Raw genomic sequence first — 23,037 nt, forward strand, 5'->3', positions numbered from 1 at the left:
TGCTCCAATGTAAAGGCTCTTTTTCTTTAGAGGGTAAGTACTCAATACAGCCAATGCAATGTTCTTTTTAAAAGCAGTACCTAATAAGCCATATTATGACTACCTAAAATTCCCAAAGGGAAATTAAAAAAGTCAGTAACACCAAAGAATCATTGCACTGAAAAAAAAAAAAAAAAGATGCCTTCCCCTAAATGTTACCTATAACAGAAATCCAGGCATTGTATTTAGAAATTTATTTATTTTCCATTCTGGTTTTATTTAAAAAGATAAAAAAAGGGTCACTAACCTAGGAAATGCTATACTATAAAAAAATAGGAATGATGTTACCAATGAATTTAGAGGGGTTTTTTCCTCACACCTCCTAAATCTTTACCCACTATAATATTTTTTATTATAATGTGACTTTATTATATAGCAGACTTTGAATGAAGATAGCTAAGTCTAAACTCTGACATATAAGGTGATTGAGATTCTAAGTTCTAAGAGGCCTTATTATAATGAGATTTCCATAGTTACAACATGGACCTGGGGGAAAAAAATATTAACACAGCAAACAGTAATTCATAGCTGTTTCCAATTAAAATTCTGCTCATATTTTTTAAAAAAGATAGCTCTTTAAATATTTCTCCTAATTACATGAAAACATGCAGCATTACAAGTTTTCATACTTTCCCACATGGTTTCTGTCATCATACATGCGAAGCACTCTTCTATAAACTGCAAACAAAGGCCGGTTCAGACCCCATGCTATAGTCCTGTAGAAATCTTTTCTTTCGTCTTTTGACATCTCAAAGATGATTTCTGTAGCATCTTTTATTCCGCGTGCCTAAATGGGTTACATTTCTTTGATTTAGGGATTTCTGATAAAATGCATATGGATATACTATGCTTTTTAAAAGTTGTTTTTTTATTTTCAAGATCATCAATGGCATTTAGAAAAATATATGTATTGCTAATTCATTAATAAGTCAATATAAACTTTAAAATGTTTCAAGAGATAATAAAGTGATACTTAAATGCTCCAAAAATAAACTACTAAATTCATAAAGTCATGTTGTGTCAACACCTTTTAAAATTATAAAAAAATTAATATCTAAAGAAAGAAGAAAATCACAAGAATAAAATTAACAGAATTAGGAATCAAATAAGTAACAGAAACTATAAACAATGCTAAAAAATGGTACTTTGAAAAGACTCATAAAGACTAATAAAATATGAAAAGATAAACTATGGCAAAACTAAAAGACAAAACACTGGAAATGAAAAAATGGGGCCTAAGTAGAGATGCTACAGAGATTAGACAGTTGAACATTATGAAAATTCTATGGCCATAAATTTGAAAACTTACATAAAATGAATAAACTCCTAGAAAAAGTCAACTTACCAAAACAGACTCAGGAAGAGATAGAAAATCTAATAAGCACAGACCACCAAGAAAATTTAATAGTTATTAATATTTTTTCACAATGCAAATACCAGGCCCACATGACTTCATAGGTAAATCCTACCAAACAATCAAGAGAAACATCATTCTGATTTTAAACTATTCTAGGGTATAAAAAAACAGGGGGAACACTTCCTCATTTGTTTTATTAGGCTACTATAAACTCAACAGCAAAACCAGACAAGGACAGTTTCAGAAAAGAATTTTTAGGTAAGTTCGTTCTCTAACACAGATACCCCAGTCCCTAAAATATTGAGCACCAGCAATGTATAAGAAGGTCAGTAATCAATACAGATGGATACAGATGGTAAGCTTATTCCAGGAATTTTGTGTTAATTAAAAAAAATATTATTATAGCATTAATTATTAAATTTACGGAAAAAGTGTAAATAGCTATAGATGTGGAAAGAACATTTGTAACATAGAACATTCATAATTACACTCCTAGTGAATTTGGATTTGCTGATAACCTAATAAAAGAAAATATATAAAAAGCACAGGTCGAAAAAGAGAAATCATTTACAGGTGTTATATATGTAGAAACTTAAATGAGTAGCAAATTCTCATTACAAAATCAATATACAAAGTTATTTGCATTTCTATACAAAGATCAAAAAACGTTTAAAAGTTCTCATTTACAGTATCACCAAAATTAAAAGCAACAGGACTAAATCTTAGACAAGTTATACAAGTCCTTTAAGGAGGAAAACAAAGTACCAAAGGCATTAAACAGGAAGCCACTACAACAGACAGTATACAGTGTTCTCTATAGGAAAATGGAATACTGTAAAGATGTTAATTACCCTCAAATTGATACACAGATTCAGTGCAGTCCAATAAAAATTCCAACAGTTTTCCATTCTCTGCAACTTGATTCTAAGCAAAGGGTCAAAAAGGGGCAAGACATTCATAAAGAGACTTGCCCTATCAGATGCTGTGATTTCTCTAGGTAGTGTCATCTATACTAGTACCAAGTATCAACAAACAGAATCTGGTAACAAATTAGAAACCTACAAAGATTTGTGGAAGCCTGATTTGGAACAAAATGGACACTGTAGATTGGAAGAAGACGGACATTCCATAGCAATGCTGGGACAACTGCCTTCCATATAAAACCAAAAATAAAATCAAAACAAACCAACAAAAAAACCCCAATAGTGAAACCCTATCTCAGAGCTTTAGGAAAAAAAAAATCAACATGAAAGACAAAACTATAGAACTTTTATGTGACAATATATAGGGCAATATCTTTATGCCCTTGAAGCAGAGAAGGATTTCCAAATAACCATATAAAATATAAAAGTAAAAAATGATTTTGATATTGAAATTAAGATTCTTTTTCATCAAATGACCCCCGCAGAAAAGGAAAAGAAAGGCTACTGAATTGAGACAAGATACCTGTCAGACAAATAAACAAAAAGCCAGCATACATTAAGAATGTCTAGAGAATGAAAAAGATAACCCTGCAAAAAACTGATCAAATAACGAACAAGAATTTCAAAGAGGAAACCTAGAAAGTGGCCAGTAAGCATATAAAAGTATGTTATCAGAGGAATACAAATTAAAATCCATAATAAAGTAGCATTCACACCCATCAAATTTGTTTAAATTCATAGCAAAAAAACAAAAGACCCCAAAGGACCATTAACTGCACATGGATAACTTACAGTATCTATACTGGCATTATGAAATACAGCTAAATAAAAAAAAATTAACAGGTATGGATCACAAAAGCAAAATAATAAACAATAGAAGCCAATTATAGAACACCCAGAGGATCAAACTATTTACATAAATTTCAAAAAGAGGTAAAATTACACGGATGTGCATTTTATACATTCCTTGAAATGCATAAAACTTCACAGGAAAAAGTTTCTACATTTTATTTTTCTATTATTTATTTATTTTTTGGGTAAAGATTTTTATTTATTTATTTTGACAGAGAGACAGAGATCACAAGTAGGCAGAAAGGCAGGCAGAGAGAGAGGAGGAAGCAGGCTCCCCGCTGAGCAGAGAGCCCTATGCCGGCTCAATCCCAGGACACGGGGATCATGACCTGAGCAGAAGGCAGAGAGGCTTTAACTCACTGAGCCACCCAGCCGCCCCCTATTAATCCTTTTTTTTAGTCAGCTCTACACCCAATGTGGGGTTTAAACTCATGACTGCAAGATCAAGAGTCACACTATACTGAATGAGCCAGCTAGATGCCCCAAGTTTCTAAAATTTTAGAATTTAAAATCCTCTTATTCCAGTTCTGCAAATAATTAAATCTAACATTTAAAATCTAAATATATGAAAGGCACTGTGTTGCAGGATGACCATATACTGAGATGAAAATGCTTCTGGTCTTTTTTTCCACTTGTATCATACTTTCATTTATCTGATGTCTAATTAATTGGTTTAAAAACGGCTCCACATGGGGCGCCTGGGTGGCTCAGTTGTTAGGCGGCTGCCTTCAGCTCAGGTCATGATCCCAGGATCCTGGGATAGAGCCCCACATCGGGCTCACTGCTCCACGGGAAGCCTGCTTCTCCCTCTCCCACTCCCCCTGCTTGTGTTCCCTCTCTCGCTGTGTCTCTCTGTCAAATAAACAAATAAAATCTTAAAAAAAAAAAATATATATATATATATATATATATTATATTATATATGGCTCCAGTGTTCTTAAACAGCAGCACATAATAAAAACCATGATCAACTATCAAACCAGGTATCTTTTTCCAAGATCAGTATGCCTTTTTGGACGTTTCCTATCTCTGCCAATCCATTCCTCCTTCTCCCAGGCATCCAAAATAAAACACCCTGAAGTTACTCCAAATCCTCCTTTTCCCTCTTCCCTCACCAGGTGTCCTTACCGACCATCTGCTTATCTACCAATTCTTCCACCACTCTAGTTTTACAAAGTCCTTATCTCATCCAGTCAAGCAATCTCAAATCAGTCTAAAAGATTTAGATCTCAAAGATCTCGCATCAGTCACATTCCCGCTCTTTACTCAGAATTGAAGGGGTCCTTGAAAACCATCAACTCCAATCCCCTAGACAAGAAACCAGCTTAATTCCCAAAGTTCAGAGTTCTTATCATTTGTTACTCCCTAATATAAACCTGCAGCATTTTTCAAGCTTTAACTAAAAAGTTTATGTGGCCGGTGGACATACACTTTCAGTGGTCACTGCATTTGTGTTTCTCTTAAAAATATTAGTTTGGTGGGAAGGATCTTTATTCATTAACAAAGAACTGAAGTTTTTTAATTTACTCCTTAGAGTTTACAGAGCTTAGCTCAGGAACAATGCAGATTAAAATCAGGTTTAGGAATATGGACATTCTAGACACCAATATATTTTATAGCAGTGAAAAATTTTATCAACCACTTAAGTATCAAACAATAGAATGGTTAAATAAATGCTGTACACGTCCCATTCCCAAACAATGTTGATGGTCTGTATTTCAAACATGCGCTAACTCCAATAAGGGAATGGTCAGCAAATTACTAGAAAAAGTCCCTTGAAAAGAGCACAGACCTACTCCACCAATCCCTCACTCAACTAAGTTACTAGTTTTTCTCATTTCCTGTAAGACAGTTCTACTTCTTTGGACTGGACTTCAAAGCCAAGTTTCCAGATAATTACTTGTTTCAAGTTATAGGGACTAATTTAATGTGCTCTGAGTTTCATTTGACTCCTTGGTGGTCAGCATTTGCTCATGCTCCCTCCAGACCCATTCTAGCCCAAGTTCTCTTCCTTTGAAGACTCCACTCAAAAAAAAAAAATAGGGGCGCCTGGGTGGCTCAGTGGGTTAAAGCCTCTGCCTTCAGCTCAGGTCATGGTCTTGGGGTCCTGGGATTGGGCCCCCCATGGGACTCTCTGCTCAGCGCCTGCTTCCCCCACCCCCACCTGCCTCTCTGCCTACTTGTGATTTCTGTCAAAATAAATAAATAAAATCTTAAAAAAAAAAAAAAAAAAAGACTCCACTTAAATCCTTGCTCTTCCAAATATTTTCCATAACTGTCCTAACCCTAAGAATATACTCTTCCTTCTCCAATCTCATGCAGAATTCACAACATGTATCACTTACATGGTACAAAGCCTTATTCTTCACCTGCTTTTAACACTCCCAAATGAATTGCTGGCTTTTAAAAGCCAACACTGTGTATTATAGCAATTCATATCTCCAGTACCTCAAAAATACTATATTCAAGAGACATTTAATGAAAAGGATGACTTAGCTAACCACATATAAGCCTCAATGGAAAAATGAACTAAAATTATTCATTTTTTTAAAAAGGGGTAGACTCATGTTGTAAATACACTCAAAGAAGACATGAATCTTAGACTTTAGACAATATAAGCATAAACTAATTTATAGGCTGCTTGAAAAGACAAAGCTTTAAGATTCTGAGAAGCTATTAGGATCTGCCTAAATTTCAGGTGTTGACTAACACAGTAAAGTTGTGTTAAACTAAAAATTTGAAATTCGTTAAAAAATAGGCTATAATTATACACCTTAAAATTATGAAGCTATGACACATTAACCAATCATCCATTAGAAAAACTACTGAAAAGCTCCTTATAAAGTATATACAATGATGCTTTGATGATTTTTGCAATTGGCAATGAAAGAATTTGTGAAACAAACAAAAAATGCCATAAAATACCTTTAGATAGCGTTCAATATTGTTCATCAAAATATCAATTTCTTCCTTAGACCACATCCCCTGTTTCCATTTATGTCCTTTAAGGGAAAAGAAACAATGTTATAGAAAATGTTATCCCTCAAGAGGAATAAAATACTGCAAATTTGCTTTGTGATTAAATAAATTATCTATGGGAACAAAATATAGCTACTTTTTTATTCATCTGAAATCTGAAAGATCCCCAATAGTTGCTTTTGTAATCTCTTTTGAGTAGACTCCAAGCCCAAGGTGGGGCTTGCTTGAACTCCTGACCCTGAGATCATGGGTCACATGCTCTACTAACTAAGCCAGCTATGTGCCCCATTACCTCTGGTTTGTAAGAAAGAATACATTCGCTCCTAGGGCACCTGGGTGGCTCAGGCAGTTAAATTGTCCAGCTCTTGTTTTTGGCTCAGGTCATAATCTCAAGGTCGTGAGATGGAGCCCTCTGTCAGGGTCTGTGCTCAGTGTGGAATCCGCTTGAGATTCTGAGATTCAGTCTCCCTCTCCCTCTGCCCCCCCTTCTCCTATACTCTCCTTCTCTCTAAAATAAATAAATAAATAAATCTAAAACAAAAAACAAACAAACAAAAAACAAAAAACACCAAAAAAACCCAAAAAACCAAATGAACAACACTTAATTCTACTAAATAAAGAAAATAATAAGTAAAAGTGTAAGAATTTATTACTTCCTCTCAGTTATGTATGTCTTATTCTTGGAGCAATACAGGCAAGCTAAAAGACATGAAAATTACAAAAAGCCAAATCATGCTCAAAACTGTCTAAAAAATTCACCAATGAAAAAATAAATTTTATGGGCAAAAGAGCATGCACAAATGATTCTAGAACAAGGTAAACATACTATGTTGGATATGAAGCAAATAATATATTTATAATGAGTATTTACTATGCAGTGGATGAATGCAATTCCTTTCCTTAACTTCAGAGTGGTGTAAACATAATCCCCACTTTCTTGTAGCAGCTCCCCACCAATCCTCATGAACTCCAGAGCACTATAAACAATTTAAACCTCTAAGCCGCTTATCAGACCAAGAGTTTTGAAGACTTGACTTCCCACTCCCATGTGAAGTAACTACTTTCTTTTAAATGCCACTCCTGTGCATTTGTTTATGATTTACTGCATCTCAGAGAATTATGACCATTGAAAAACAAATGTTGGTTTCATGGTCTCATTCAGAGCCAAAGTTAATCAATCACAAAAACTCAATTACTCTAACTACTCAATCACAATTACGATTTTGAGGACTTTTACGAAGTCCTCAAAATCCTGATGACTCCGAGTTCTTCTTACCTCCTCTTTTTTTTCCAATGGACACTGAAATTCACATTACTTCTTACCTTTGTTAGTCAGAGAATCCTTATCTTCTTTAGTTGTAAACCATGCTTGGCTAACTGCTGAAACTTCCTCATTACCCAAGGGAGATATATCATCTAGTTGTTCATTCTGTAGAATCTTGAAGGGGTAAAGGGGGGAAAAAAAGTATAGCTTTATTTAATACAACTTGATTCATCTTTATCTGCAATACTAAACATTATAAAAACTCTAATCTATGGAAAAACAATTTTTTTTCCTGTTTTTATTATGACAGTATGAAAACAAACTTGCCAGCATTAACAAAATATGACCTTCATTTAAGTAAGTTAACTCCGTACTAGTGGCACGACTTCTATAGAATAGTAGCTAGAATTCCAGTAAGTACTTAAATACAAGATATCTAAAGCCATCTGTTTATTTATATATGTAAAATAAGCTCATACATATAATAAAATAGAAAGGTTTCATTTGACTGTCATGATTGTTCAGGTCCCTAAGGTAGTTTGCTGCCAGAATATAGTCTTCTGTAATGTTAATCTCTTGCTAAATTTAAAGGATTAATAGGCCAAATCAGAAGACATAGCAAAATCAGGGTCTCTTTATGGACAGGTTTGTTTTAGCCAGCCTCTAGAACTGATTCCTAACCTCACCAATGTACCTTCTTCTCAAAGAACTGTATGTTATCGCTTCTTCTTATTGCAGCTAAAGCAGTCTTTACTGAGAAACGTGTAGTTAAAAACTAATAGCTTTATTGAGATATAATTCACACACCATAAAGTTCACCCTTTAAAGTATACAATTCAGTGGCTTTAATATATTTATACGATTATCACACCAGGTACATTTTCAATTACAGACATATGTGATCTAGCAAATTCTGCAGGAACAAAACCGCTTAAGAGAGCTGGCCTTGGGCTAAAGACAGCTATCGTATGAGTAAGGAAGATGTGGCAACAGGGCTACCATTCGAGGGACAAGCCCACCTATCATATGTAGGCCAGGAAGACAGTCACATGCCCAGTGACCACTCAGCTCAGTTCAGTCTCCAGACTGGTCAACTAAGCTATGTCACTGGCCGGAGGTAAGTCCTAACAGACATTGGAGTACTTCTTGAGTAGGCAGAAACTGAATTTCTAATTTCAAGAGGCACTGAAATCATCCTGCTTGGGAAGATGGTAGCTGTCAGTCAACAGCTGAAGTACAAGGAGGAGGAAAGACACATCTCTACTGTTATCTCGTTTTTTTAATCTGGAAATAATGAATGTGTTGTATTTAAAAAAGCACTGTTCTTAAATCCATGGACAAAAAGCTAGAGTCACTGGAGTAAGTATGAAAAGTTTTGTCACCCTATGCTTATCTGTCATACATTTTAGATTTTTTTGTTTTAAAGATCAAGAGGCTACCTCTATAAAGGTGAGAACAGAGACAGACTAGACAGATAATGTCTAAGATCTCTTGTATTCTGAACATCCCAACTGTCTAAGATTTGACACAGAGGTTATTCATCAAGGGTGACAGATTGCTGTGAGAAGAGTTTCATATAAACAATACCCACTATTAGGAAATGTAATGTAGAAAATACTCTCTTGAGATAATCTTCTTATATATTAATCAGCTTGTTAAAAAAATAAAACCACCATTTCCCAAAGTGAATCTAAATATACAGCCCACTCTTTGAACCTAGGAATATCCCTGTCATGCTGATTAACTGTTCTCTTTGGACAAAGCCTAATGCTTTTTGTCTCAAATTACTCTGATGAAGAAATACAATTACCACATACAAAGACTAAACACGTAAATGGTAAACATGTAAACAGCCATCAAATGAAGCCAATAATTATTAAATTTTAGCAATGAAACTTAACACCATCCAATAGCAAATGAATGGAGTATTGTAGATGACTTAGGCTCCTCAAAGAATGTCTAACTATACTTAGTATATACATATTATTAAGTTTTACAGTATTTTACCCCCATTTTTCACTACTTTATAAACTCATTTTTAAAAAATTACTCAGATATGTTTAGTATGCTGCTGTTTTTGACATGCAGCCTTTCTGAGTTGGTGTAGTTGTAGGATTTTATGTCTGTAACATACACAGACTTGGAAATCTAAATAATTCCCCCATGAAATACCACTTGTAGCCACAAAGCACTGTAAATATTGGGAAATTTTTGAGTTTCTAATTATCAATGCTGAAATGGACAGTACATTAACTACAACGGTATGTGAAACAGTTACACCTGCTTTGGCACAGGACACCACAAAAAGCAGGCTCGTTCTGATCTCTGAACTATGCTTTCACTCACAAACCTAATGGTATTTTTATGAAACAAGTATTAGAAATTATTAAACGTTTTCCATACACTAAAATGGTAATAATAAACCAAGAGGCTAATATCAAATTATAGCTCATTAACTTTTAAGAAATAACCCAAACAAAACAACCCTATAATTTGTCTCACACTGCCATTGCCCAATCTTTTAACAAGCAGGTTGTAAACCAAATCACACATGTATATATACACAGCTATTTTTACTGTGTTGAAAATGAAACAAAGTGAGACTATACAGTCTTTGAATTGGAAATGAATTTGACAAGCCCAGTTTTGAAGAACGTGCTCTATAGCTTCAGAGGATTTAGAAAAAATTCTTGTCCAAATCACCCACTCAAATCCAAGAGGAGATTATGAGGATCTGTAGGCAGGCTCAAAACTGTTTGATGTACATGAAAGACTCACTCCTCTAGAAATCTTGTCATTCTAGACCCACTGTGAAGCTCCCTGTCAAGAAGGTTCACAGTGCACCCACTGGAGATTTCCTCACTCTTTGATGTTATGTATCAACTCGTAACTTTTACACTTAACTGAAGGGTCATTGGAAAAATAATGACCTAATAATGTCTCTATTATCTACTTCAAAAATATGTTATTAAATAAAGAAATGAAGCAAAAGGACAAGATACTAAAAAGAAAGGCACAATCAGCCAGATGTTAACTTTATTTTTTTTAATTTTTTTTTAAAAGATTTTATTTATTTATCTGACAGAGATCACAAGAGAGATGAGGCAGGCAGAGAGATAGGAGGAAACAGGCTCCCTGCTGAGCAGAGAGCCCGATGCGGGGCTCGATCCCAGGACCCCAGGATCATGACCCAAGCCGAAGGCAGAGGCCTTAACCCACTAAGCCACCCAGGCGCCCCCAGACGTTAACTTTAAAGTAAAACAGATTTAAGCTCCAGGCTATCTAAGAGAGCAAAGAATTCTGATTACACTTCCCAGAAATAAGTCATATATAAGATACAAAGAAGTTCAGTAGGACCTGCTTGTTATCCAACCACCTAACTCAGGGTAAAATGTATCTTAGTCCTAGAAGGACCAAAAGGGACTACAACTGTTAAAATTAAAATCCATGTGAAATGAATAGCTTCCATTCATACTAAAACGCAACACATATGTAGCCCTTCTAAATCAGTCACCAGAGATACTGCTGGGTAACACTTAAAAAGCTTTATACCAATATCTTATATAACTGGTAAGATAAGATTTAAGGTTATTTAATAGCTCAAATGAGATCATCCTATGTAGATAAAGAATGCACGTGCACCATCTGTCTCAACAGATGTGAACCACTCTACAGGTAATGAATTTTCAAACTCTATCTTTGCCTACTATTCTGAGAGTCGTATAAGTGGGGACTGGAAACCTGAATGAAATAATAAATCTTACCTCAATTCTGTCCTTTGTCAGACAAATTATGTTCTCATCATTTTACCACCTAAGGTATGTGTTAAGGATAATCCTCTTGCGGTCAGTAAAAAGACTCACTATACCTGGATCTGGGTCACAGTTCCCTCAGTAATCTCATCATCTGCCACCTCTGTGGTTGCAGTCATGGTCACCTCAAAGCTCTGATCATTTTCTGAAACTTCAAGAAAAACAACAATTCAACTCCAGAATAGTAGCAGATTCTAATTAAAAAAAAAAAAAAGGAAAGAAATTCATGGGAAAAAATATGTGATCATCTAATTTCCCAATATATTCCTTGCCATATATGCTTAACAAAAATTTATTGTGTACCTGATATACATACTAGGCATTGCTTTGGGTAACAGGAAGACAGCAGTAAGCAAATGAAACAAAGTCCTACCTTCGTGGTGCTTATATTCTAGTAGGGGAAAGACACAAAATGAACCTATTATGTCAAATGTTGATGAATAATGAGCAAAAATAAAGCAGAAAAGGGAATGTATTGGGGAAGGGGACTGAAATTTTAGTCTGAAAAGACTAAATTTTAGGAACTGAAAAGGAACAAAGATTTGAATCCAAATGACAAAGGGAACTAGTCATACAGCTATCTCGAGAAAGAACACTTCATGCGGAAGGAAAGCCAAGAGCAAAAGAGCAAAAACTCTGAGATAGGGGCAGACCTGGACTGTTCAAAGGAATGATAAGGAGGGCAGTGTGACCAGAGAAGGCTAAACAAGAACATTAAGATACTGTGTGGGGGCTTGAAGGCCAATGTAAAGACTCTGGCTTTAACACTAAGAGAGGAAACTACTAGAAGACACAGAGTGACAATCTGATTTTTATTTTAATGGGATCACTCTGGCTCCTAAGGAGACAACAGTCTGAGGGCAGGAAAGGCTACAGTGAGATCACTTAAGAAGCTAATTCAATAATCCAGGTAAGAGAAGTTGGTGACTGGACCAGGGCAGAACTCAAGTGAGGGGGGATGAGTAGTTCAAATTGTGGATATATTTTGATTTGGGAACCAACAGGATTTGTGGATAAACTAAACATGAAAGAAACCATAAGTCCAGGATGTTATGAAAGTTTTAAAAATCTGACCTAGTGGAAGAATGTACCTGACATTAATGAACTTTTATTTGCAGAAGAAGCAAACGTTAGAATTTAAGAAGTTTCAGGAGCTTGGTTTTAAACACACTAGTTTGAGGCTGAACATCTAGAATTAAGATAAATTCTGGACTGGAATAAATCTGGGATCATCACCTGAGACAGGATTTGAAATACATTCTAGGAAGTGAGAAGAAACAAAATAGCAGCAGCAGAAGAACTGGGTCCTGGACTGCTCCAATTTACAGCCCGGGGATGTGAACAGGTCAGCGTAAGAGACTCAGAAGGCACAGAGAGTGAGGTAGAAGAAACTACAGGAATGTGTTCCCTGAAAACCAAAAGACAAAATGTTCCAGAAAAGACGGAGTGATAAATATTATCAAAAACTATGGATAGCTCAAGTAAAGAAGACTGAAACAAACAAAAAAATCACCACTGTACTTAGCAGCAAGCTAGTCTCTGGAGACATGGGAAGAAGTTTTGATGAAATGATTAAGAGGTGAAACCCTGATTGGAGTGGGTTTAGGAAGAATGGAGGAAGAAATGGAGGTAAGTATATCAATTCTTTCAAAGTATTCTGCTCTAAAGGAAAGGAGATAAGTTAGATGGGAGTCCAAAGTGGGCTAATGAGATTTTTTTGTTTTATTTTTTAAGGATTTTATTTATTTGTCAGAGAGACAGAGTGCATATGCTAGCAGGGGGAGTGGTAGCCAGAGGGAGAAGCAGGCGCCCTACTGAGCAAGGAGCTCCATGCAGGATTTAATCCCAGGAACCTGAGATTGTGACCTGAGCCAATGCAGACACTTAAACCGACTGAGCCACCCAGGCATCCCAGGGACTTTTTAAAGAAGAAATTATAGTAGGTTTGCAGTGCTGGTGGGAATAATCCAGTGGAGAATGAAAAACTGATGATTTAAAGGAGGGAGAAGAAATGCAGCAACAATGTCCCTGAGTAGGTCAAAGGGATGAGATCTAGTTAAGCGAAGGACGGGCTTTAGCTAGAAGACAGACAGAATGTATAGACATAGCTAAATGTGGTTGTGTATTTTGTAGTAGTGGAAATCTGCAGAAACTTATTTGGACTACTTCAATATTTTCAGGAAGTAGAAGCAAGGTTATCTGCTGAGATTAACGAAGGTGGAGAAAACACTAGAGGTTTCAGGAATGTATGAAAACAGTAATTTCTAAGCTGGAGAAGAAACATCATTGGTAAGTGTGGTGTGATTCACAGGCAACAGTATGAGCCCATTTCAAGTTAATAATCATGACTTTAAAGTAAGATCACTTAGCTTGTTTGTGCTGTTTTCCAATTGGCTATACCAGTGCAGACATAAATAGCCACAGATTTAACCAGGGTTGTGGTTTCACTAAAGGGCAATGAAGTGAGAGAAGGAAAAAAGGATCTGGAGGTAAATGCAAGATTAACCATGTAACAAGTTGGGTATGGAGGAAACAAAAGGTACAAGTGAGAAAGAACAATGCAAAAGCGCTAAGATCAGTGGGTCCTAGTGGGCAAAGGACTGCAAGCATTCAAGAGTATTAGAGGAAGAAATCTGGAAAGATAGGAAGCAGTGCTGGAAGTCGATCACAAATGGACTTCAAACAAAGTAACAGCAAAGGAGGTAATGGGAGAAATAAACAAGGTAGTGTGGAGAACAAAAGGTAGAAGAGGCTAAGATATTGCAACAATCATTTAAATAATCTGTGAATAGGGAATTTAAATTCTGTGAATAGGGAATGGAGTACATGGGGGTGGTAGATAATTGCAGTAAGAAGTAGTAAGTGATATAGGATAATTAACATGAGACTTAAGAGGATTTTTAAGGAGCAGACAGATAAACTTTTATCAGCTTTATAAAGCATATAATGAAAACCTAACTATTAAAATAAAATTTGAAGTTAAGTCTTTAAGAGCTAATGATATTTACTTCCCTGAACTCCAACAACAATGACTTGCCCATTCAGTCAGTCCCACATGATGGTGATGGACACAGAACTTCATGTTTTTATGTGACTTTTTTTTTTTTTAAATGGAGAAGTTTTCCCAAGTTGATGTTATCAACATGTTTTTTACCAAATTAGAGAACAATACTTAAAGCCCATGTTTCATACATAAATTTAGTCTTATTACGAATATTAGGTTCTAGAATGTCCTCCAAACATGATGATGCTAAGACCCCACATGAAGCAGTCAGGAGCTTTTAGGTAAGCATAGCTAGATTATCCCACCCAGTTAAGTAAGTGAGTGTGTGAAGGATTCAGTCTAACACTATAAAACAGAACAAAATATCAACTGTAGTTTGAACATAAAATCATGACCAGAGTATTCAACTTTAACCAAATGGGTTAACCAGTCATAATTCCCTCAAAAATTCTGGCTTAGTAAAATAAATATTTTTGTTTTACTTTATGTTCTGGGGATGTAATGTACAACATGGTGACTAAAATATATGTTATATATATATTATATATATATATATATATATATATATAAAAATATTTATATATTATATATAAATATATGTTTTATATATATATTTATATCTTCGTTTTTTCCAACAGAATGAAGATGTGATTTTGCTTGATACCTAGAGCAAAGTTAATATATGTTTTATATATTTATATATAATATATAAATATTTATATATTTGTTTTATATATAAAACATATATTTGGAAACTGCTAAGAGAGCAGATCTTGAAAGTTCTCATCACAGGAAAAAACCCTGTAGTTATGTGTGGTGATTTTAACTAGAATTATTATGTTCATTTCACAACATATACATATACCAAATTATTGTGTTGTGCACCTGAGACTAATATAATGTTATAGATAATTATACTGAGTTTTAAAAAATTCCAGCTTAGAAAATGTCCATATAGGATTGTATGTGTACAGATAGGCCAGTCAAGTTTTAAGACTGGATCACAACCTAATGATGGTCAAATCAGGAGTTTAAAAATCATATGAATCATCACTAGAAGGAAAGATCATTTAATCAGAAATACATTATGTTTGTGTATGTCACTGGAAGCAATATTAGTAAATATTAGTAATGCTAACATTAACAATATCTTGGAACAAAGTCTCACAGTAAACTAATTTAGCAAATGGTTTCTTTTCTATTTAACTGAGTAAGAATAAACTGTACATAAAAAGTGCACATAGACTTTGTGAAGGCAAGGTTTGCCATGGTGAAAACCTAATCTTCGTTTTTTCCAACAGAATGAAGATGTGATTTTGCTTGATACCTAGAGCAAAGTTAAATTTCTCAAGAACCAGAATGGCTGGGTATGACCTTAGACAAGTTCTCATACCTCTCTGTGCCTTAGTTTTCTCATTATAAAACAGGGGTCATAATACCTACTCTACGGCATGTTTTCTCAATGAGGGCAAGGGCATACGTGCTTCTGGGCAAGGTGTAGGTGAAAAAAGCATTCTCTTTATTAATAAAACAATAATACATAACACAGTACTTAAAAAAAAAAACAGTGTATCTGTGGTATTACAATTTCATGGTGGAGAGCAGGAGCAGGAGAAAACATCTACAAAAGTTTGGGGTGGGGAGGATGACAACAATTAAAAACAAAAAGGCTGAGAAGATTAAAAATAGGCAGTATATGTAAAAGCATTTAGAGCCTTGCCCACTCATTCATTATGTGTTAGTTAAGAGTTGTTTTGACTAAACAAAGAGAAAAATAATGGGTCTAAGTCTACCCTGAAATGCCAATTAGAGCTCTCCCAAGCTGAAAGTTGATTTCAAAAGGGAACTCTGTTCTTAACACATGGTGACTTACGTGGAAGTGCAACAACTGATATGCAAGGAGTAGAATCGTCAATACTCTGATCATCCTCAGAAGACAGACAAAGCCTTTTATGTGGAGGTTCAGTACTATCTTCTGAGTCTATTTCATCAGCTTCTAATGAAACAAAATAAAACAAAAATCTCAAAATCTTCAAACCAATGAGGAAAACCCAAAGTCTCCAATCAGTAACTGTAAAACCACCTTATCAATCTGCTCAGTTAACCCAATTATGCAGGCTGGACTCCAAATGACACTGCCTTCTCCGTTCCCAGTGCAGAACCTCAGCTCCTACTCTTATGGCAAGAACTATGAGAACCGGGGTGCCACTTTTTAAACATCACGCTTCTGTGCTAACAACCTGTTTTTCCAAATATTTCCCACGTAAAAACAAGGGCTGGTTCTTTAAACCACTCACAAATAGTTACTGAATGCCTACTATGTGCTAGGTGCTGGGAACAGAACAATGCCAGATACTCTTCCTGTCCAGAAACTCACAGGGTAGTGGAGGAGATGACTAAAACGACGATTTCAAATAGTGTTCTAAGAGTTATGCAGGTGGAATGAGGGGAGAGGCAGCTAATTTAAACTACAGGTGAAGGAAGGTTTCCTGGAGAAGGTATCTTAAACTGGAAAGGACTTGAATGAACAGATGCCAGGTGTAAATGATTATCACTGGCATTAGGAATAATTATTTGCAGTGACAGCAAGGTAGGAAAAGCTTAAGGTCTGTAAGGAAAAAAGCCAGCTGTGAATTGCTGGGACACAGATCTATGAAATGAGGCAGGAAGTGGGGGTTGGAAGGAAAGCGGAGATGATGGGAGTCCATCACTGTACTCTGAGAACCATGGGACACTTAAACAAACAAAACTGCACCACTGAGTATAATGAGCAAGGTCATCAGCTGTCGGGAAGATGAATTCAAGTGGGGAAATGCATTAAAAGGCTACGAGGGCCTCCCAGGTGAGAAATGAGACTCTGAACTAAGAAAGGGTGACTTGAGACAAAGGAAGCGATGGATTCAAGAAACAAAATACTATCAACAAGTCTTCATGATGGAATGAACATAGGAGATGAGAGAAGGGTTTATTCCTACCCACATTTATGATCTGGGATACGAAGTAATGAAGTTGACTGAGAGAACTAGGACTGGGAATTTTGTAAAAGAATTCAGTTTGGAACATGTGAAATTTAAGGTGTCTGTGAGAAACAAAGAATTCAGAAAAAAGAAGTTTGAATCATTTTAATAGGTAGGTGGTAACTAAAATCTATTGAATAAAATAATCAGAAATTAAGTATTGAATGAGAAAAGAAGATAAAACCTAGGTTGAGCAAAGATAAACTTAAAGCAAAATAAAAAATAAATACAAATAAGGAATAGTAGAGAAGTGACAACAAAATCACAAGCCTCAAGGTTATGGAATCTTAGCTTTTTACAGATATTCATCTTAAATCTTATTCAAATAGTCATACAGAATCCTCTAATAGACTACAGCAAAAAACCTGACAGGACTACTTCTATATTTTCTAATGTACTACATACACTGCGGGCACCACATGATATCGAAAAGGAAGTATATTACAGTTAATCAATCATCATCTTTGTAGGCTCATAAGATTGTACTCATTCATAAAGTAGCTACAAGACCGAAAGTTCAAATTTACAGTAAATTCTAAAAATACAAACATATTAAAAATATATATATATAAATTAAGGTTAATCCATGATCCAAAGAGAAAACCCCCTTTTCTACCATCCTGGCCTAATCTGTCTATCTGGGTAACAGGGATCAAAGGTGACCTAAAATCCAGAAATTCAAAAAAATCCACAATTCTACATCAGCAAGTTCTCCTACCATTCTGAGGGCAATGAAGAATGAGATTCCCGTCTGTGTCCTGAGTCAAAGTCACAGAGTTCACAGTTTCTACTGTTACTGTGTCAGAATCCTCTTCAACTGTGCTCATACTCAAATCTGTGGAACAGATTTCGTATTTAAAACATTATTTACAAATACAAACAGAGTAGCCTCCAACTTCCTCCTCCTCCCCACCAAAACACCCCCCAATTTATATTCACTACAGTATTCTTTATGTGAACTGCAATGACAGTTCAGACTTCAAAAACTGTTTTTCAAAAGGTTATCCCCACTATTTAGAGTAAGATGTAATAATCTGCAAGAATCTGACTTCTCTAATTAAAAACTTACAGCACTTATTTTTTCAAATGGACTTGGTTTCACCACGTCCAATGAAAATGACTATTCCAAGCTGTCTTAATCCATAAAATATTATGTCTCATTAGCGAAACTCTCACCACTATTTATTGGCAATTTTGTGATATAGTCAATAGGTGTTTAACTTCTGATTCTTTCAGAAGATTCATTAAACCTTGTATCTTAGAAAATCTACAATAAATCTAATAATTAGTGTTTTTCCAAAACACTTCTTACAAGTATTTAAGCTTTATTATTATCTTAAAACTAAGAACACTGTGGAATTATCCCCACCATGTTTTTTTCCATGATATTAAATAAGCACATACATCCATCACTGACCAAATTGCCTTTTTTTTTTTAAAGATTTTATTTTATTTATTTGACAGAGACCACAAGTAGGCAGAGAGAGAGAGGGAGGAGAAGCAGGCTCCCTGCTGAGCAGAGAGCCCGATGCAGCCGTTGCAGGGCTCAATTCCAAGGATCATGACCCAAGCCGAGAAAGCAAAGGCTTTAACTCACAGAGCCACCCAGGCATGCCCCAAATTGCTTTTTTTAATGGATATGGAGGTAAGCCATTTTTTGGAATAGAGAACTGATTTTGTTTAAAGTGCCTTGACTGCTATTTTACACATACATTATTTTCCTCTTGTTCAGACAAACTGAATGATCAGTCTCACAATACAAATACTTGATGGCTGACAGGAGTTAGTGTACTGAATTAAAATCAAGGGCCTGTTTGAAGTCTTTGGGGTTCACCTTATAATGCTCAACGAAGTTCTTCCCTCAACACTCAATTTTGGTCTTGTCCACCTACTTTTTACCAACTAAGTAACAGAGGCCATAAGCTTTAATGTATACTAATCTCTCAATATTTGGCTCCTATATACAACATCTTAGTCTGTTCACATTTTTGCCATTTATTCAAGTGTCTTTTCCCTTGGCAGAAAAACTCAAAATCCATTGACATGCACATGGTAAAGATTCAATGATGCACTCAGGTCTTACTCTACAAATTACTGTTTTAATGGACATCAATCATTTAACAATAATAAAGATGACATTTCCAAAATTAAAGATAAGTAGAACTCATGATCTAGTTAACACCAGAATTTGCAAAACACAGGTGAAGTCCTTGGAACAAAGGCAGGCTTACCTAGAAAATAGATGAATCAGGTATAGCCCTTCCCACAGAATCAAGTCGCCTTCCCTTAGACACCAGCATCACCTTCATGTTATCCAGACTGCTTCTCTCCCATATTCTGACCTCTGCAACACTCTGAAAAAGTAAAAGCGTTACACAATAAGGCTTAAATAAGAATACACAATTGTGTTCTGTCAATACACTCATGACACTCTGGCCTCAAGTCTCCGTGATGTCTCGACTAGAAATGAAATGACAAAAACCAGAATTCTTTTCTAAATAGATTTCATTTTAGAAATCAAATCAGCCTCTGAAAGTATTCCCCAGTGAAAGGCAGAAATGATGAGATCCTGTACTTATTTATAGGCAGTTTCTCAACCCCAGCTGTCCCTCAACAGGCAAATATTCTCAGAAAAAAAAGAGATTCAACTATGCTACTGGCTCTATGAACTACAGACAGAGTATGTGTAACCTAACCCCGGGTGTAGAATACCACAAATATTACCAGGAACTATATTTTTTCTTTATATAACTTACTAACACCTCTTTATACATAATACTGTATTTCATCTTAAAGCATTAAAAACTGTGTATCTGTAAACAAACCTGTCTATGGATCTGTGGAAAAAAAGAAACCCTAAACAATTGAGCCAGAAAAGGTCAATTACAAGCAAGCTCTTGAATCCAATGTTGTTCTTATTTCCGAATCCATTAAATTTTCTTAAAAGGTTGATTAGTAATACTTTACTGCAGAAGATGGAGAAATTCAATGTGGGGGGAAAAAAAAAGTCATCCACAAACTTATCAAAAGCAGAGTTCACTCTGTGTGTTTATAAATGTGTATACACTATAGTGTGTAAGCAATTTATATCCTGCTTTTTAGAGTTTATTCATATTAAAAAGTATGATGAAACCAAACTAGGTATCTAACTGAAGTTTTCGGAATCACGTAAACTTAAACCTCATAAAAAACATGACATTATTTAATAATTGCCCTATCTCTGGACATCTGCGCTGTTCCTAAGTTTTCATTTCCTTAAAACATACTCAAACGTTTATATACTCTATTTCCTTAAATAGTATTAATTAGTGGAAATTACTACATAAAAGAATCTTTTATGTAGTAAAAATTTAGAGTTTTTTTTTTTTAATATTTTATTTATTTGAGAGAAAGAGAGGGAGGGTGCATGAAAGAGAGCACAAGAGCAGGGTGAGAGGCAGAGGGAGAAGCAGACTCCCCACTGAGCAGGGAGCCAGATGCAAGCGGGATCTGGAAACATGACCTGAGCCAAAGGCTGCTGCTTAACTGACTGAGCCACTCAGGCATCCCAGAACTTGGAACTCTTCTTTAAGTAACACTGAGACAGGGAAACTGTAAGGGACCTCATGGTGTGTGTGTGTGTGTGTGTGTGTGTGTGTGTGTGTGTGTGTTTTCTTTTGTTCTTTTTCGTGCTTCTAATTTTGCTAGGACCTGTACCCCTACCTTATACAGGCCTCAATGTATGTCCTCCTTGTAAAGGTCAAGGAGTTAATGATTTCTTTGAAGTCTTCCAGCACAACTGGTAACATCTAACTAAGGAGTGACCAGACGAGGTCCTCAGGAACATTCTCCAAGACCTCAGACTCCGAACACTGGGGACAATACCCCAGGCTCCAGGGCCATTAAGTGACTTAAGGAAGACACCTGAGCACTAGTTGCTGTTTGACCAGTTCCTGGATACCTGAGAGGACATGTACACCAGACCACTGCCCTTAATAACAACTCCAGACCAGCAAACAAAGATGAGACTCTTGCCCGTTTTCCTTTGAGTCTCCCTTTCAAGAAAAGTTGTTTGAATTTATATCCAAGCCACTGAGGTAGAACTTTACTCTTGGCAACCATTTTTTTTCTTTTTTAATAAAAAGAAAGCATGAAGCAAAAAAAAAAAAAAAAAAAAAAAACAACCCCAGCACAAGAGCTCATGTGATAGGTGCAAAGTAGTCAATGGCTTAGTGTTTTCATCAATTTCACCAGGACCCAAATTAGTCTAAATTAAGAAAAACTAAAGGTAGATTTAAGACAATATAGAGATACGGTAAAATAATACCAGAAAAAAGGAGTCCGAAATGGCTAGCTGAAATAAAGTATTAAATTCTTGATAACCACTGGTTACAGGTAATCCTCTGCAGTGTACTAGCTTTAAATCAGAAATCTAGGTTCATTTTTAAAAATTTGGCAACTGAGGTTTGAGCCTAGTAAATGGTTCTAAGGTGCTTTGCAAATTAACAAGCATATCTGTTCCATCAACAAATATTTATCCTTTACCTACAATGTATTAGGCACTCTCCAGGCACTGGGGATACTGGGCCATTTTTTTTATTAACTGTCTCTTTAGCTATGATCTTGACTCACTTTCCTGAGGCCTCTCCCACTCTCCACTGTAGTTAGAACTAGGAGGTCAATGTTATTTATTAATATTTAAGAAACTAATCTGGTTTTACTTGAAATTTAATTTTAATAGGTAACACATTTACATACTTCAAAATTCAAAAGATGAAGGTGCTTATGCAGGGAAGTCTGCTTCCTGCTCCAGTTCCCTAGTCACCGGGTCCCCTATAAGTAAACTCTATAAGTAAGTAAACTCTTCTGTAAGTAAATTCTTATCAATTTCTCAGGCTTCCTTCCAGTTATTTGATGCATATGTAAGTCAACATAGCCCTTCCTGCTACACACTCTTTTTACAGAAATCAACACCGAACAGTACTTTAATGGCTACTTTGCAGGGCTTCAGCAAGATAAGGAGACACCACTACAAGAATGTGACTGAAAGCTGATTAGTAATAATAGCAAAGTCCCTAAAGTGGAGCCTGCTTTGGCCTGTTGCAGAGCAAACAAAAACAAAAACACAAAACCCCCAAAGCCCAGCAGCCAGTATGGCAGAGGCTTTCCATAATGAAGAGTAGCTGAATTTAAGGTTGGAGATAAAGACAGGGGTAGATCTCCCTCGGCCTTCCAAATATCCTTGGACGGTTTTCAGTTGGGGAATATAATTTACATGTTTAAAAGATCACTTAGACTGCAGAATGGAGAGTGGATAAGCAAGTTATGAAGATAAGCTGTTGTCTAAGAGAGGACTCTTGTTTGACTACTGACAACAAGCAATGAAAGGAGACTAAACAAAGGATATATTTGGAGGCAGTGTTGATGGGATCTGCTCAATGAAGAGATGACATAAATTAAGGATAGGGGAACTATCTCAAACCTACTCCTAGGCTTTAGGCTTGGACAGCTGATTGAGTTTGGGGGGCACACCGATGTGTATTATGTATTTTTATTACTATTAGTAGGAATAATTAACATTATAAGGTATTCAAATGAAGATATCACATTGACTGTTAGAAGCTGCAATTCAACAAGGATTAGACATATCAGACAAATAAGTTAGTGTCATGCAAATACATTTTCTAAAGATTTATTTATTTATTTATTTAGGCGGGGGAAGGGCAAAGGGAAAGGGAAACAAAGTCTCAAGCAGATTCTGACCTGAGTGCAGAGCCTAAGGCAGGGCTCAATCGCACAACCCTGAGCTGA

The 23,037-nt window shown here is 35.7% G+C and overlaps 1 protein-coding gene across 4 annotated transcripts in view; it reads right to left on the bottom strand.

Annotated features, from left to right (window-relative positions):
* DMTF1 (cyclin D binding myb like transcription factor 1) overlaps nucleotides 1-23,037 on the bottom strand; it is a 44,867-nt gene that overhangs the window by 14,935 nt on the left and 6,895 nt on the right. For 2 of the 4 annotated variants that reach the window (XM_082693185.1, XM_082693187.1), the window contains exons 2-8: nucleotides 19,479-19,601; nucleotides 17,966-18,082; nucleotides 16,104-16,226; nucleotides 11,283-11,377; nucleotides 7,474-7,588; nucleotides 6,097-6,173; nucleotides 669-826 (exon numbers count right to left, since the gene is read on the bottom strand). In XM_082693185.1, coding sequence (XP_082549311.1) covers nucleotides 669-826; nucleotides 6,097-6,173; nucleotides 7,474-7,588; nucleotides 11,283-11,377; nucleotides 16,104-16,226; nucleotides 17,966-18,074 — 677 coding nt within the window. In that variant the 5' untranslated portion in view covers nucleotides 18,075-18,082; nucleotides 19,479-19,601. The remainder of the gene's footprint in view (nucleotides 1-668; nucleotides 827-6,096; nucleotides 6,174-7,473; nucleotides 7,589-11,282; nucleotides 11,378-16,103; nucleotides 16,227-17,965; nucleotides 18,083-19,478; nucleotides 19,602-23,037) is intronic. The other 2 variants (XM_082693188.1, XM_082693186.1) reach the window with 1 other exon arrangement.

Source organism: Mustela nivalis, assembly GCF_964662115.1.
Source record: "Mustela nivalis genome assembly, chromosome: 12".
NCBI classification, from domain to species: domain Eukaryota; kingdom Metazoa; phylum Chordata; class Mammalia; order Carnivora; family Mustelidae; genus Mustela; species Mustela nivalis.